This window comes from Hoplias malabaricus, chromosome 2 (genome assembly GCF_029633855.1).
Source record: "Hoplias malabaricus isolate fHopMal1 chromosome 2, fHopMal1.hap1, whole genome shotgun sequence".
NCBI classification, from domain to species: Eukaryota; Metazoa; Chordata; class Actinopteri; order Characiformes; family Erythrinidae; genus Hoplias; species Hoplias malabaricus.
The window spans coordinates 44,962,016-44,978,696 of record NC_089801.1 but is presented as its reverse complement, the minus strand read 5'-3'; the positions used below and the strand labels follow the sequence as shown (position 1 = coordinate 44,978,696).

General features: G+C 41.6%; 1 protein-coding gene across 1 annotated transcript; it reads left to right on the top strand.

Annotated features, from left to right (window-relative positions):
• Positions 1-7,428: 7,428 nt before the first annotated feature.
• Positions 7,429-16,272, top strand: LOC136686214 (antigen WC1.1-like). Its single transcript, XM_066659840.1, has 19 exons — positions 7,429-7,829; positions 8,139-8,444; positions 8,573-8,891; positions 9,045-9,352; positions 9,447-9,776; positions 9,881-10,186; positions 10,263-10,568; positions 10,683-10,748; positions 10,983-11,297; positions 11,491-11,547; positions 11,642-11,788; positions 11,918-12,013; positions 13,804-13,866; positions 14,338-14,400; positions 14,488-14,589; positions 15,276-15,338; positions 15,439-15,501; positions 15,608-15,670; positions 15,842-16,272. Exons 1-19 carry the CDS (start codon positions 7,772-7,774, stop codon positions 15,955-15,957), a joined length of 3,147 nt encoding a protein of 1,048 aa, XP_066515937.1. The 5' UTR covers positions 7,429-7,771; the 3' UTR covers positions 15,958-16,272.
• Positions 16,273-16,681: the final 409 nt, after the last annotated feature.

Below are 16,681 nucleotides of genomic sequence, written 5' to 3'. Positions count from 1 at the left end.
AAGTGTGTCCGCCTGTGAGTGCTTTGTGACGGTGGAGGGGCTCAGCAGCACCCGCTGGACAGAAACTGCGATAGAAGTCAGAAAGAGTGATAGAAGTCAGTCTCCAAACACAAGCAGCTACAAAAAACACACCAGAAATAGAAGCTCGATTTGTCGCTAGTCGTTTTTAACAAAGAAAATGCCGCTAAGGGGATTAAGAAAATCTCCGGTTCAACTCAGAACAGAATGAAAATGTAATGCTCCCACGGATCGTTACACCAAAGGATCGCTGATTCGCTCATTTCGCTGTCAATCAAAAAGGGATTCAGCCTCAGACAGATCATCCAATCATCATGCAGAAGCTGAGCGTCCGTTCTGCTGGACTCCTGGAGTGTGTCTGAGGCCTCTGTGGTCTGCAGACAGCTGGGCTGTGGCTCTGTGCTCAACCTCTCCCCCTCCACTTCATCCAGTCCTGAACACACACACACGTGTGTGAGGGGTTTCATCTGCTCTGGGAGTGAAGCTCATCTGGGGAACTGCAGCAGTGCAGAAGTAGTAAACTGCAGCTCCAGAGAACAGCTCTCTATCACCTGCTCTGGTACGTGTTTCACCACTGCTCTGATTAATCCAATGGCCTGAATCCAATGAACTGGCCTGTATTGAATGTTTATGTGGCTGTATGTTTTAATTAATGTGTTTGTGATGTAGCCGTCAGACTGGTGGGTTCTGGAGGAGCGTGTGCAGGAAGGCTGGAGGTCTTTCACAGCGGCTCATGGGGGACAGTGTGTGGTGACTTGTGGGATATTAAGGATGCGCAGGTGGTGTGCAGACAGCTGCAGTGTGGAGAGGCCCTCAGTGCCCCGGTACCAGCCCGGTTTGGACCTGGAACTGGACCCATATGGCTGGTGAAGTGTGAGGGGAATGAAATGTCTCTGCAGAACTGCCAGTTTCATCTGTGTGAAGAGGATGACTGTGGACACAAGGAGGATGTTGGGGTCGTGTGTTCAGGTGAAGTTTTAAAGAAGTTAACAAATATACCGTCAAGAAACCTTAACTTTTCAGAACTATTTTCCCAATAGAACGTTAGGTGTTAAACAAATGAATGAATGAATGAATGAACAAGAACATTTACAAACTGAACTCTAGACTGAAGTCGTTCTTCTCCCACAGAGTTTAAGGAGATCAAACTCACCGAGGGCTGTGTGGGGAATCTGGAAGTGTTCTACAATGGGACCTGGGGTAATGTGTGTGATAATGGAGTAGATGATGAAACAGCGAGTCTGATCTGTCAGGAGCTGAACTGTGGAAGAAGTGGCAGTGAGACCAGAGCCACAACGAGAGTGGAATCAGCTCCTAACTGGCTGGATTATATAAAATGTAGGAAACATGACTCCACTCTGTGGCAGTGTCCATCTTCCTCCTGGGGAAAGTATGAGTGCAGTGATGTGGCTCATATTACATGCTCAGGTGAGCAGTCGAGGATTTTTATGCTGAGATTAACAGTGTGTAGACATTTGTTTGCTTTCAGGTGTCAGAAGGTATAATCAAAACAGATTTATAGATTTCTCTAGATTTAAATAAATTATTTCTAATTTATATTCAATAATCCAAATGCATTATTATTTTAGAAAATGAAAATCCTCTTATTCATCGAAGCCATTTGAAATGTTCCTCATCTCCGTATCAAAGACAGTGCTCAGGTAAGAACTCCAACAAACATTTTCAGTTTTAATTATAACTTTAATTACAGCAGGTGCATCTTTTCATCTATTAATGGCCTTACATCACTATTTCCCACAAGGAGTGAAAACCTTTACTGTAGTTAATGTATTTGACACTGAATCTGAGCATTGTCAGAATTTCTGTTTGTCCATTTGTGTGTGTGTGTGTGTGTGTGTGTAGATCACCTGCCTCTCAGACTGAGTGGAGGAGAGGGAAGCTGCTCTGGGAGACTGGAGGTGTATTATAACTCTGAGTGGGGGTCTGTCAGTGATGATCTGTGGGACATCAGGGACGCTCAGGTGGTCTGCAGGCAGCTGGGCTGTGGGCCGGCGCTGAGGGCTGATGGGAATGCTGTCTTTGGTACTGGTGAAGGGCCGATCTGGCTGAACAGAGTGAAGTGTAGAGGGAATGAGATTCACCTGTGGGACTGTCCTCATTCCCTGAAGAACCACACTGACCGCTCCCACAGACAGGACGCTGGAGTCACCTGTGCAGGTCAGAGACCACTGGAGTTAGGAGTTTGTGTCTTTAATCAAAACTGCTGTACCCCAGGGTAAAAGCTTCACTGAAAGGTGCAGTGATACCCTTTAGTTATTAGCATCTAATACTAGTCTCACACATGCAGTGTTCAAACTGTACGGCTTAAGATTACGAATGGTCAGTTAATGTTAAGGAACAGTTAATAACCTTTATTTTACAGAGTTTATATTAGTATTTAATGTTCCACTTCTGTATTTCTAGAGATATCTGTGCCTACTACTACTGCACTCACCACAACCACCTTTTCCATCACCACAGGTACTGTTTTAATCTCAGGGCATTTTTAAATACTTTTTCTTAAAGATTGTTCAGAGCTGTTCAATGTTTCTGTTCTTTGTCATTATTTCCAGTTGATCGGTCAAAGGGAACAAACAGTACGACACATACTCAAGCTGTTCCCTTCATCTATCCAGTGTCTCTCCTGGTGCTGGGAGCGCTGCTCTTCCTGGCCTTAGTGCTTCTGTTTGTGCTGTTTTATCAGAACAGAGTGCTCAGGAGAGGTAGAGAGATTCAGAAATCATCTACAATCCACTTTCTGTACATTCTCTAAATATCATTAGTCCTTCAATCAGTCATCAGTCTTCTCTTCTACTGACCTGGCTCCCTGTTTCTCTCTGTGTCTCTCACAGTGCTCTCTAAGAGGAGGCGTAAGACTCTGACTGAAGCAGTCTATGAGGAGATCGACCGCAGATACATCACTAAAAGACTCCCCTCCACTCAAAGAGGTCAGTGATAAGTGGAGAGTTCTACATGAAGTTTATTTTATTAAATTAAAAACACTGTTCATCTACAGTGTAACAGACACCTGTTCAATATCGGAAAAACTGCTCTAGAGCACCTATACCTGCCTCATCCTGATCATCGGCATCTCATAACCCCCTGTTCATGACTGTACTTCTCTCCTCTAACAGGGAGTATCCTCTCTGAAGAACAGCGTTCAGGATATGAGGATGTGGATGAGGAGCTGCTCTCGGGTGAGAGGATCATTGTTGGTTAATTGGTCAGTTTGGGCCGTACAGAGAGGGGGGATTAGGGTGGTCTCATCTCTGAAGTGCTTTTATTTCGTAATGGCTCCATATTCTCAGAGCTGGACGTGTACACAGTGTTGAAAGCTGATAAAGTAAAGCCTGCTGCTGTTATTGTCTTGATTTGTGGCTGAGTCTTGACATGTCTGGCCCAGACTGAAGGCCTAGGTTTAATAATCCTACTTCAGCACTGGTGTAACATTAGTCTCTGGGGGATGATCTCGCTCTTTTGTTTTTAATTGTGGAAGTAGTTTGTTGCTTTGGTAAATGATTCTGTTCATCTGTAGAAAAGTAATTCCAGACAGATTTGATTTCCTTTAGAATCTTAATAGAATCACTTACTGTCGCTCACAAAAGACGCAGAAGAGATGTAGAACTCTGAAATGACGCTGAATGAGTAAAGTTTCTCCTTGTTTCCAGCAAAGTCAGTGACTGAGGAGAAGGCAGAATATTATGATGATGCTGCCCCCAGTGGTCTGATAGGTGAGCTCCTCTCTTAAATAATCACATGCATTTTGTTCTGTTTCCATTAAACCACAGTGTAAAACTAGGACTGCTCTGTTTGTAAAGTCAGTGTGTTTTTATTTGATTTTGGTGAAACAGAGAAAGGGGACACAGCAGAGAGCTATGATGATGTCCTCACTGCTGGACAGATCTCTGAGAGCGCAGCAGGTGTGTGCAGGTGTGTGTGTGTGTGTATGTGTGTGTGTGTGTGTGTGTGTGTTCTGGTTTCTAGTTTAGAGAGAAAAGTAAGTAAGTACGCAAGTGCAGTGATATAACTTTTCACGCGGGTTTAGATGCAGACGAATAGTACACACACAGTTCAAAGAACATCTTTAAAAGTCCCCACCACTGTTCTTTAAACGTGTGTGTGTTTAGGAGCAGAGGACATATCAGAGAGTTATGATGACATCATCAGCACTGACCAGAACTCACCTGGAGGAACAGGTACGACTTGTAATGGAACAACACTGTAATCTCCAACATGAACACAGTCACTGATGATACTGGGGCTGATTTAATGTCCTCTGTCTCTACATTTGGACAGAAGACATGACAGAGAACTATGATGATGCTGTTCCCACTGGACCAAGCTCCAACATTATGACAAGTAATGTTTTCTTCATGTGGATAAAAACAGAGAACTATGATGATGGACACTTGATAACTGTTAAATAGATTAGACAAGGAACAGGACAGACTGTATATTCTTTTACAATTTTATTACATTATCTTTGTAATTTGTTCTTATTTATTGTGAATTTTTAGTCATTTCTAACATCCTGACCTGTCCTAACTGAACACACACTTTAAATAAATACATCAAAGTCAGTTTGGCCTCATTGCATGATTTTTTATTATAAAATATTACTTAGTGAAAAATTTTATTTATAATGTTTTTTGTTATAATATTAATATATTAATTCCTCTTAATATACTATTAATATTTACAGAACTGTTATAGCATCTATAGATATTATTCCTTCATTCATTAATTTTCTGTAACTGCTTGTCCAGTTCAGGGTCGCGGTGGGTCCGGAACCTACCCAGAATCACTTGGTGCATGGAGGGAAAACACCCTGGAAGGGGCTGTCGCTATGGCCGTCCAAATCGGGTAGGTCATGCAAATTGAGTAGCGACAGGGGCTATGGTTTATGTAAATTACTGTGACTAGTTATAACAAATCTGTTTGATTAATAATTTATTTTAAAAGCAACAGTACAAATAATCACATTAAAATTGTTTATAATCAAATAATACAATAGTTCTAGTCTTATGTTTATTTCATGAATAGTTTTGTTCTAGCCATTTACCTCTTTACTATGATGTAAAGCCCACTGTTCCCTTTCACCCTGTTCTTCAATGGTCAGGACTTCCACAGAGCAGGTATGATTTGGGTGGTGGATCATTCTCAGTGCTGCAGTGACACTGTTGGACTTGTGGTAATGTGTGCTGTGTTGCTACAAGAGAATCAGGCACAGCAGTGACAAAAATTAATAGAAGAATGTTTGTCTTCTAGTATAAATTGTCTATTATGCATTCTATAACTATATGTGATAATGTAAGCTATAATTTTTAGTAGAACCTGCCATAAGCTGGACTGCTTTCAGGCTATGTAGCTAATGAGCCTACAGGAAGTAACCCAACCCCTTGGTAAATCTGATAAACAGTCAATAAAATCAGATAAAACATCAATAAAATAATTTTGGCTAATATGTTCTATGGCCAAGTTAGTTTGTATTGTAAATGCAGGTGAAATAAGCTAACATCCTTACTGCTAGCGGCTATTTGAAAGACATTGTGTACACTGAATGGATGAGAAAATGAGTTAGTATTTTTATGTCTTCCATCCTGGACTAAATAGTCTTAAATGTGAGAACATTTTGTTCACCAACAAATAACAGTAAGTAATTGGGCAGCATTCTAATTTCATCATTATACTATTATTGTTTGTGGGGGTAGTTGTAGGCTAGGCTGAGGCTAAGCCACTTTTTTGGCCTTGGAAAAAGTGTTAGGCAGTTTTTATGTAGGTGTTTAGGGACAATGTACAGAAATGAAAGAATATCACACTTTTTAAAATTATATAATTTTGTCTATTGCCTATGTTAGCTTCGTTACTCTTACTCTCATCACTGATAGTAGGTGGAGTATACATTTTATAGTGTTAATAAGTGACAATTTTTGTAAGTACTTAATGTTGGAAATATACGTGGTTCTAAAGGGTTGCACAGTTGGTATACACATTTAAGAGACCGAAAAAGACCAAAAAGATGTGCGGGGCCAGGCCCGATTTTATTTTATTTTATTTTGTCCCAGTCCGCCCCTGGTCAAGAGGAAAGTACATTGTGGAGCACACGGGCGGTCACCAGGCCCAATTTGTCAAGCATGGATTAGAGGGGTATGAAGGATATTCCTCGTTCTCTGAAGTAATGGAAGTCCATCTAATAAATTTGGGATGAGTTGGTGATTCAGAACTCTATGCTAACTAGATAACACTTCTGTGTCTGAATGTCATCAAATCCTCACAGAAATATTGCTGCTTTTACCTTCTCGGAAAAGTAGAAACAGCAAACGGGGGACAGACTCTATCAATGCGCTAATTTCGTAAGGAACAGGATGAGCAGCTGTCCACAAACTTTTGTCCCTGTAGTGGATGTGTGGCTGCACTTCACAGACATTAGAAATCCTCTGGCTCCATCTTGTGGAGAAAACTAATTCCTACAGGGATTGATCCACAGCGCTTCTGTAAGACCTTATTTATCAATGTGAAAATACAAGTGTTAAAGTAAATGACTGCCATTAAAACACTGTTATTATTACATTTCTTACATGGAAGTTTATTTATATATTTTGTATATAGTAATGAAGTTCTGAACGTGTTCATTCACAACAGGAGATCTTTTTTTGAAGAGGAATTTGTTTTAGAAAGAAAAAAAAGAAAGAAGAACACTTCGTTTATGTAATATGAGCAGAAAATGTTTAGTTAAAGCATTCCTTTGCATTCTGTGATAGTTAAAGCTTAAAAGTCATTTGAATAATGTTAACATTGCCTCTCCTTCTGGTAAGCTGTTTTTAAAGAAAACTCCTCATTGTTTACTGCCCCTTTGCTGTGTCTTGTTGAGAGTAAAGAAATGACACTGATCAGACACTGTTTCTGTAAGAGCTGAACTGAGACTCTGTAAACATGTTCACTTAAAGCATTGTTCTGAAAAGGCTTTGAATTGTGATGAACCCTCTATAATTTTTATAAAATGCTGCTGTAACTCTGAATCTGAATCAGGATTTTCTTCCACTGTGCTCTGAATGAACTGATCTGTATATCATCTGATTAATTATGAGTTCATAATTAATCAGATGATAAACAGATCAGTTCATTCAAACAGCACTTCTTTACTTTAGTTTAGTTTGAATTTTACCAAGTGTTAAACTGGTGTATCTGAGACTCTGTATTTCAACTCTGATCAGCATATGTATGTGTTTATCAGAGTGTGTGTTTATCAGAGTGTGTGTTTATCAGAGTGTGTGTTTATCAGTGTGTGTGTTTATCAGTGAGTGGATCAGCTGTGTGCAGGTGCAGCATTAAAGCTCTTCTCCACTGGAGCGTTTCCTCTCTCTGAAGTCAGTCTCCTGTTTGCTGGGGACCCTCTCAGCACACTGCCGTCAGCGTCTCTCCTCACACAAAGACAAACACCTCGAGAACCTAAGGAGGAGTTCTGTCCATCAGCGTCACACTCTTTTGATGAAAATGGAGAAAGAAGAAAATGCCTCCTCTGATTTGTCACTGAAATGTTTGATGATTTCCTCTTCTCTTTCTAATAAGGTAATAGTGAGTGTGATTGGCGGCCGGGGGAGCTCGCTCTCTCTCTCTCTCTCTCTCTCTCTCTCTCTCTCTCTCTCTCTCTCTCTCTCTCTCTCTCTCTCTGTTTCTTCAGTCTCTCTGGGGGAGTGGAGGTGAAGTGTGTTCTGCTGCTGAGGTGAATGGACTGTGTGCAGGTCAGAGGGAGATGGACAGCTGTGTGACTCTCATTCTCCTGTTCTCCACATTCACTCTCTCCACAGCTGGTGAGTCGGTGTGATTCAGATCAGTGTGAAATATTCAGCACACTCCAGGTTTGATGTTAAACTCTGAGTGCTGTGAGCATTTGTTGTAACGGACTGAAAGAGATGTACATTTTTCTGTCTTCATTTTATTTAAAACAGGGATCATAGTAAAAATCTAAATGTTTCTTTGGTAACAGTTTATAGATAAATGCTTTTATTAGTAGTAGATGTTCATATTATTATATGGTGTCAACTTTCTAAGGATGAAATGAACCGAAGTGTGTGTATTAAAATTCTTACATTCTCTCTCTCTCTCTCTCTCTCGTACAGACAGTGTGAGGTTGGTGGATGGAGGCAGTCGCTGTGCTGGGAGAGTGGAGGTGTATCGTGATGGACAGTGGGGAACAGTGTGTGATTATTATAACTGGGATATTAGAGATGTTGCAGTGGTGTGTAGAGAGTTGAACTGTGGAGAGGCCCTGGGTACTGCTCGGTTTGGTCCAGGATCAGGACCGATATTGATGGGATTAGTGTGGTGTCAAGGATCAGAGTCTTCACTCAATAACTGTGATTTTGAATCATATTATGATCAGGTCTGTACTTCTCATGATGAAGATGTTGGAGTCACCTGTTCAGGTAGGATCCCATCACTTTTCCGAACAAACATTGCTTTAAAACACATTACAACTTTCATCATGTTTCAAGAATACATTTACTTTACTCTACTGACATGTTCTTCCCTGATGAAACTCTAATACAAACAGCTCACAGAAAGTCCAGACTCACTGATGGTCCTCACCTGTGCTCTGGGAGAGTGGAGGTGCTTCATGGAGAGACCTGGTCCACAGTGTGTGATGCTGGCTTTGATCAGCAGGATGCAGAGGTTGTGTGTAGAGAGCTGGGCTGTGGGCTTCCTGTGGAGGTGCTGGGAGCAGCTGCTTTTGGCCGAGGGGATGAACATGTGTGGTCAGAGGAGCTTCAGTGTACAGGAAATGAAGATGATATCACTCTCTGCCCAGTATCACCTTCACTCAAACCCAACTGCACTTATGATAATGTGGGACTAATGTGTTCTGGTAAAGTATAAATATTTTGCCACGTATTCATATTAAAACATTACATGATCCCTGGCAGGAATTTGTGTCATTGATTTACAGGTGAATATAATGGTTTCACAGATTTGTTGCTTGTAATGGTTTGTTTTCTGTTTCACTAATTATTAATTTCTTGTCCCACAGGGGCTCGTCTGGAGGAGGGCTGGGACTCGTGTTCTGGTCGAGTGGAGCTCCAGTATCTCAGTGAGTGGGGCACAGTGTGTGATGGAAGCTGGGATATGAGAGCTGCCAGTGTCCTCTGTGGTCAGCTGAAGTGTGGGAGTGCTGTGGCTGTGTTGGGGTCAGACTGGTTTGGGGAGGGGAGTGACCGGATCTGGGCTGATGTGTTTGATTGTCAGGGAAATGAAACCCACCTGTCACAATGTCCCATTTCATCATGGAGTCGAGCTGCATGCTCTCATAAACAGGATGCTGGAGTCATCTGCACGAGTAAATAACACTGTTCATATCCTCTTAGAGGTAATATATAATATAAAACAAATCTATATTAATACTTTATTTAACTCATCATTCTCCTCTCCAGACTCTTCTCTGGCTCTTCATGAGGGGCTAGTGCGGTTGTCTGGAGGGAGGGAGTGTGAGGGGGAGGTGGAGGTGTACTTCAGTCAGGACTGGAGGAGAGTTCTGCTGGACTCCTGGAGTGTGTCTGAGGCCTTTGTGGTCTGCAGACAGCTGGGCTGTGGCTCTGTGCTCAACTTCTCCCCCTCCTCTTCATCCAGTCCTGAACACACACACACATGTGTGAGGGGTTTCAACTGCTCTGGGAGTGAAGCTCATCTGGGGAACTGCAGCGGTGCAGAAGTAGTAAACTGCAGCTCCAGAGAACAGCTCTCTATCACCTGCTCTGGTACGTGTTACACCACTGCTCTGATTAATCCAATGGCCTGAATCCAATGAACTGGCCTGTATTGAATGTTTATGTGGCTGTATGTTTTAATTAATGTGTTTGTGATGTAGCCGTCAGACTGGTGGGTTCTGGAGGAGCGTGTGCAGGAAGGCTGGAGGTCTTTCACAGCGGCTCATGGGGGACAGTGTGTGGTGACTTGTGGGATATTAAGGATGCGCAGGTGGTGTGCAGACAGCTGCAATGTGGAGAGGCCCTCAGTGCCCCGGTACCAGCCCGTTTTGGACCTGGAACTGGACCCATATGGCTGAATGAGGTGCAGTGTGAGGGGAATGAGACGTCCCTGTGGAACTGCAGATATCAGCTGAGTGAAGGGGGCGAATGTGGACAAAAGGATGAAGTAGGAGTGGTGTGTTCAGGTAAAGTCATATTATTGTTAACATGTACAAGCAACAAATGTTTATAATCTCTGAATAAGTCCTCTTCCTCCTGCAGAGTTTAAGGAGATGAGACTCACTGAGGGCTGTGAGGGGACTCTGGAAGTGTTCTACAATGGGACCTGGGGTAATGTGTGTGAAAACGGGATGACTGAAGAAACCGTTAGTCTGGTCTGTCAGGAGCTGAACTGTGGAAAATCTGGAAGTGAGAGAAATGGAAAAGCGAGAGTGGAATCAGCTCCTAACTGGCTGGACTTTGTGAAATGTAGGACACATGACTCCACTCTGTGGCACTGTCCATCTTCTCCCTGGGGTCAGAACAGTTGTGATAATGCTTATGAAGTGGCTCACATTACCTGCACAGGTAGGCAGTTAAATGGTTTATATAGTGACATTAAGATTTTCCATGTTAAAATCTCACACACACACACCACTCTTCATCCACATCATATATATATACTGTATATTCTTATTTCAGATGAGGGAAAATCACCACATTCTCATCCAACATGCTTTTCATCTCCGCACCAGAAACAGTGCTCAAGTAAGACTTTTAAACACCAAGAATTTCAGTACCTCCTTAAACATTTGTGTTATCAGTGCAGCTCAGAAAAACGTTTGCCAAACCTGTACAACTGAAACAGACCTAAGAAACTTCAATGAAATTAAGTATTTCTCAAATACTTGATGGTTTGTTGTGTTATTGATAACTATTCACTGTATTTATGTAATCCGTGACAAGATTTGTTAATTGTCACTGTCATTGTGTGTTTTGTAGGTCATCTGCCTCTCAGACTGAGTGGAGGAGAGGGAAGCTGCTCTGGGAGACTGGAGGTGTATTATAACTCGAAGTGGGGGTCCATCTGTGAGGATCTGTGGGACATCAGGGACGCTCAGGTGGTCTGCAGGCAGCTGGGCTGTGGGCCGGCGCAGAGGGCTGATGGGAGTGCTGTCTTTGGTGCTGGTGAAGGGAATTTCTGTCTGAACAGAGTGAAGTGTAGAGGGAATGAGATTCACCTGTGGGACTGTCCTCATTCCCTGAAGAACCACACTGACCGCTCCCACAGACAGGACGCTGGAGTCACCTGTGCAGGTCAGAGACCACTGGAGTTAGAAGTTTATGACTGAATCCCTTTTATTATCGGATTAATAATCTGTTGGGCCCCACTTAGGGCACTGATGCTTTTACTTTTACTGCTTAACACTACTTTCAGGTTGAAACTTAATAAGTATATGTTTTTGTTCTCCGTTATTGCTTTTCATTTAATGTGTGTGTTTTTTTTAAGACATATTAGAGCCCCCTACTACTGCAGTCAAAACAACAACCTTTTTCACCACCACAGGTACTGATTTAAACTTGAGAATGTATTTTTAATTATTTCTGAATGCACTTCAGTCTTCTACATTGGTTTGTTTGTTTGTTTTTTTATTTTCCAGTTGCTCAGAGAGTGAAAAGGACAGTCCGTCCTCCAGCAGCTGTTCCCTCCATCAATCCAGTGTCTCTCCTGGTGCTGGGAGCGCTGCTCTTCCTGGTCTTAGTGCTTCTGTTTGTGCTGTTTTATCAGAACAGAGTGCTCAGGAGAGGTAGAGAGATTCAGAAATCATCTACAATTCACTTTCTGTACATTCTCTAAACACCATTAATCCTTTAATCTGTCATCAGTCTTCTCTTCTACTGACCTGGCTCCCTGTTTCTCTCTGTCTCTCTCACAGTGCTCTCTAAGAGGAGGCATGAGACTCTGACTGAGGCAGTCTATGAGGAGATCGACCACAGACATTTCACTAAAAGAATCCCCTCCACTCAAAGAGGTCAGTGATAAGTGGAGCGTTCTACATGAAGTTTATTTTATTAAAGTTCACTCACATTTGAGTTCACAGAACACACACCACAGTGTAGTGATTAAATTGATGTTTATTTTTCTGTAATAAATTTCATGTCAATACAGCTTTTTCACTGAAATATTAATAAGAAAAATGAGTTCAGTGAAGGAAGGTGTTAGAAGATTTACATGAAGCTTAGTCTGAGCTAAAGTTGAATGGCAGCATTTCTGTAAAACTTCCACTTGTTCAGAGAAAACAATGCTGCAGGAAGGGGGTGTAAGAGCGTATGAGATTGCCCATGTGACCAATAAAATAAGAGACAGATTGTTCAGTGAATGATCAAGAAACAGAAGTTATGAAAAACTGAACCACAGAATAAGTGACCAGTTGTGTGACCGACTCAATAGCTAATTGACTTTACAGACTGGGTGTCTGACAGTGAGTAAATGTCCTTAGAAGAATGTGTGAGGTTGGTATGGCTCAGAACAGGATTTCTGTTTAACCAAATTGCTCAAACCCAAATCAAGCCTGTGCACATGACCAGAGGGAGATTCCTATTCGATCGTCTTCACACTAGGCCTGAATTCAGTTGGCTAACTGAGAAATGCTGCTTTGTGGAATACCATCAGTTAAATGAGTGTTTGAGACCGTTTTCGTATTGTGAGGGTGATTAGTGCTAGAGGGACAACTGCTTTTGAGGGAGACTTCAATTCCTGCCACAAATGTTCATGAACATTAATTCAGTAAAGTGTGCATAAAGTTTAATCCTAGTCTATGAAGATCCTCAGAGGGTAAATGGACTGATCTCACCTAAGTGCAGTGTATAATCCTCAGAACTGAGTCCAGGCCACAGTGAGCTGCTCCAGACTTTAATGAAGACATTCCTCAGTTCAGAAGTCCGTTATAATCCAGAAGACACCGGGGGCAAAAACAAACAAATAACCAAATAAAGAAGCAGAGAAAACCCTTCTGTGAACAAAACCAAAAGTCCAAACGTTCAACTTTAATCCAAATAGCTCCGTCAGCATTAGGGTCATAGCATTAGCGAGGTTAGCATTAGCATAACAAACCACCATAACAGCCCTGGCTGGTGCTGAAAGATACACAGGCACCACACAAAGCAGAAATAAAATCGTCACATCGAGCGAAAAAGCAACAGCATCTCAGCGAGAGATAGAACGAAGGAATGAGCTCTGAAAGCAGAAAAACATTTCAGATTCAGCGAGACACATAAACTGTAAAGTCGAGAGTTAGCCCGCAGTTCAGAGACGTGCTGCAGTGTTAGATATGTACCACCTAGTGGCGTGGAGTTTAAAGTTAATGTTGGATCTGTGTGACAATATGAGTCACTGGACAAATAAGTGAGAGCAAATTAGACCGTGACTGAGTCAATAACATAATAAATAATGAATGACTGACCAAATTGTTGACTAAATCAGACGGAATAATTCATCAAGTGAATAAGTGACCAGGTGAGTGAGATGCATATTGATCACTTGAATGAAGATCTGAATCTATATTACAGATTGTGACAATGTACATATGATTGTAACAATCATTCAAAAACCAACAATATTTTTCTGCTTGTATTTCTATATATATTTTCATTAAAGGTGTAATGGAACATTGAGGAACCTGGAGCCCCTCACTGTAGGGGGAGAGGATTGAGGCCTGTAACGTTCTCTTGGTGAATGTGATGTTGTTGGAGCAGGTTATTATACAGTGAACATTTCCAACCATAACCCCCTGTTCATGACTGTACTTCTCTCCTCTAACAGGGAGTATCCTCTCTGAAGAACAGTGTTCAGGATATGAGGATGTGGATGAGGAGATGCTCTCGGGTGAGAGGATCATTGTTGGTTAATTGGTCAGTTTGGGCCGTACAGAGAGGGGGGATTAGGGTGGTCTCATCTCTGAAGTGCTTTTATTTCATAATGGCTCCATATTCTCAGAGCTGGACGTGTACACAGTGTTGAAAGCTGATAAAGTAAAGCCTGCTGCTGTTATTGTCTTGATTTGTGGCTGAGTCTTGACATGTCTGGCCCGGACTGAAGGCCTAGGTTTAATAATCCTACTTCAGCACTGGTGTAACATTAGTCTCTGGGGGATGATCTCGCTCTTTTGTTTTTAATTGTGGAAGTAGTTTGTTGCTTTGGTGAATGATTCTGTTCATCTGTAGAAAAGTAATTCCAGACAGATTTGATTTCCTTTAGAATCTTAATAGAAACACTTACTGTCGCTCACAAAAGATGCAGAAGAGATGTAGAACTCTGAAATGACGCTGAATGAGTAAAGTTTCTCCTTGTTTCCAGCAAAGTCAGTGACTGAGGAGAAGGCAGAATATTATGATGATGCTGCCCCCAGTGGTCTGATAGGTGAGCTCCTCTCTTAAATAATCACATGCATTTTGTTGTGTTTCCATTAAACCACAGTGTAAAACTAGGACTGCTCTGTTTGTAAAGTCAGTGTGTTTTTATTTGATTTTGGTGAAACAGAGAAAGAGGACACAGCAGAGAGCTATGATGATGTCCTCACTGCTGGACAGATCTCTGAGAGCGCAGCAGGTGTGTGTGTGTGTGTGTGTGTTCTGGTTTCTAGTTTATTAAGTAAGTAGGCAAATGCAGTGAAATAACTTTTCATACACAGATCAGTCGTAACATTACAAGCTTTTGTGCTCACTTTCCATTTCTACTTCACATATAGGAGCATTGAGTAGTTCTAGAACTACACTTTTCTGTTGCTCTGCATAATTTTATTAGAGCAGGTATGATTTGAATTGTGGATCATAGTCAGCGTGACACTGACCTGGTGGTGTGCTAGTGTGTGTTGTGCTGCTACGAGAGCAGGCGTCATAAACAAACTGAACATCCAAAATATTCTTACCACAAAGCAAATGGATAAGGTGAAAAATCCAATACTTTATTTGACTCACAGTCAAATAAAGACATTTTTATACAGAGAGATACAGGAGCACAGTTAATACTTTAGTGACGTGGACTGGTAAACAAGATCCTGATTAGTCGATGCAGGACAGAGTGTCAGGTGTATGCTGGGTAATGTAATCCCAAGATTTAGTGGGTGTTGAATGGGACCAGTAGTCAACCAAAGAAAAATATCCAGTCAAAAGTGTACTGAGGGCAGCATCTAGTGATTATGGCTGATTGGAGCAGATCTTATGTGGAGTTTTACTGTTATCTACATCTTTAAAAGTCCCCATCACTGTCCTTTATACGTGTGTGTTTAGGAGCAGAGGACGTATCACAGATTTATGACATAGTCATAAGCGCTGACCAGAACTCACCTGGAGGAACAGGTACGACTTGTAATGGAACAACACTGTAATCTCCAACATGAACACAGTCACTGATGATACTGGGGCTGATTTAATGTCCTCTGTCTCTACATTTGGACAGAAGACATGACAGAGAACTATGATGATGCTGTTCCCACTGGACCAAGCTCCAACATTATGACAAGTAATGTTTTCTTCATGTGGATAAATAATGTTCAACTGAAGCTTCAACACAGTCCCAATGTCAGCTCTGTTTCTTCTTGTTCTCATTGATCTCCATGTTGGTGCAGTGGACGCAGCAGAGAGCTATGATGATGTGGTCACTGCTGGACAGGATGGAGGAGGGGGAAAAGGTGAGTGTCTGATCTTGAGCGACTGGGAGTTTAAAGTCAGTGTGAATGTGAAGTCGGCTCCTTTTCCTTCTGTATCATGACGTATTTCTGAGTGAAACGCAGCGTCAGAGTCTCTGTCTCTGAGTGAGCTGAGTGTCCTCACTCAGTGATAATAATGGATTGATTTTACAGACTATGAAGACGTGGAGGAGGAGCCTCAGACAGAGATGAATCATGTGACTGAGAGACCACACCCAGTGTCTTTCCTCAGGAAACTACATTCAAACCTCTTCAGACGCAACAAGTGATTCTGTTATAGATCAGAATTCATATTTTAAAGGAATATAAACATTGTTTATTGTAGCTTTATAAGATTTTGTACTTTTCATTTTTTTAATTGTAGAGGGTGCAAATACACCTGTTGGAAAATATAAACGGCAAGTTTTAACATTTAACATGTTTAAATATGTCTCTCGCATTCACAAATGTGAAACTCGTGAGCACAGAGGGAGGATTTGCTAGCGCACTGATCATAATCTCACTCTCAAACTAACTTTTTTAATATTTCTATACACTTTCTAATGGTTTTTACCTTGTCAGTTTTAGAAGTTTCGTTCGTGCTCCATCTGCACTGAGTGGATTTTCCATGATCAGTTTTCCAGGTGTTCGAGGTGGGGGGGGGGGGGGGGGGGCAGTTTTCCTTTGTGAATACTATTGGTTGATGTTTCCTAGTTCTTAGTTCTCTGACCTGTCCTTACTGAACGTGCACTTTAAATAACTTAATCAAAGACAGTTTGGCCACATTGCACTTGTCTATATTATAAATTACCCATTAATCAACTTAATTCCTTAAAGATTAGCATCATTTATTTTACACTAAACATCTTTGTGTACTTCATGAGGAGGTCGAGTTCATCTGCTGCAGCAGTTCACACTTACTTTATATTAATGGAACTAAATGTAATACTTATAGTAAAATTATATTAAAGGTGTTTTTCTATTTCTTGTTTATCACTGTAAAAGGATTTTACT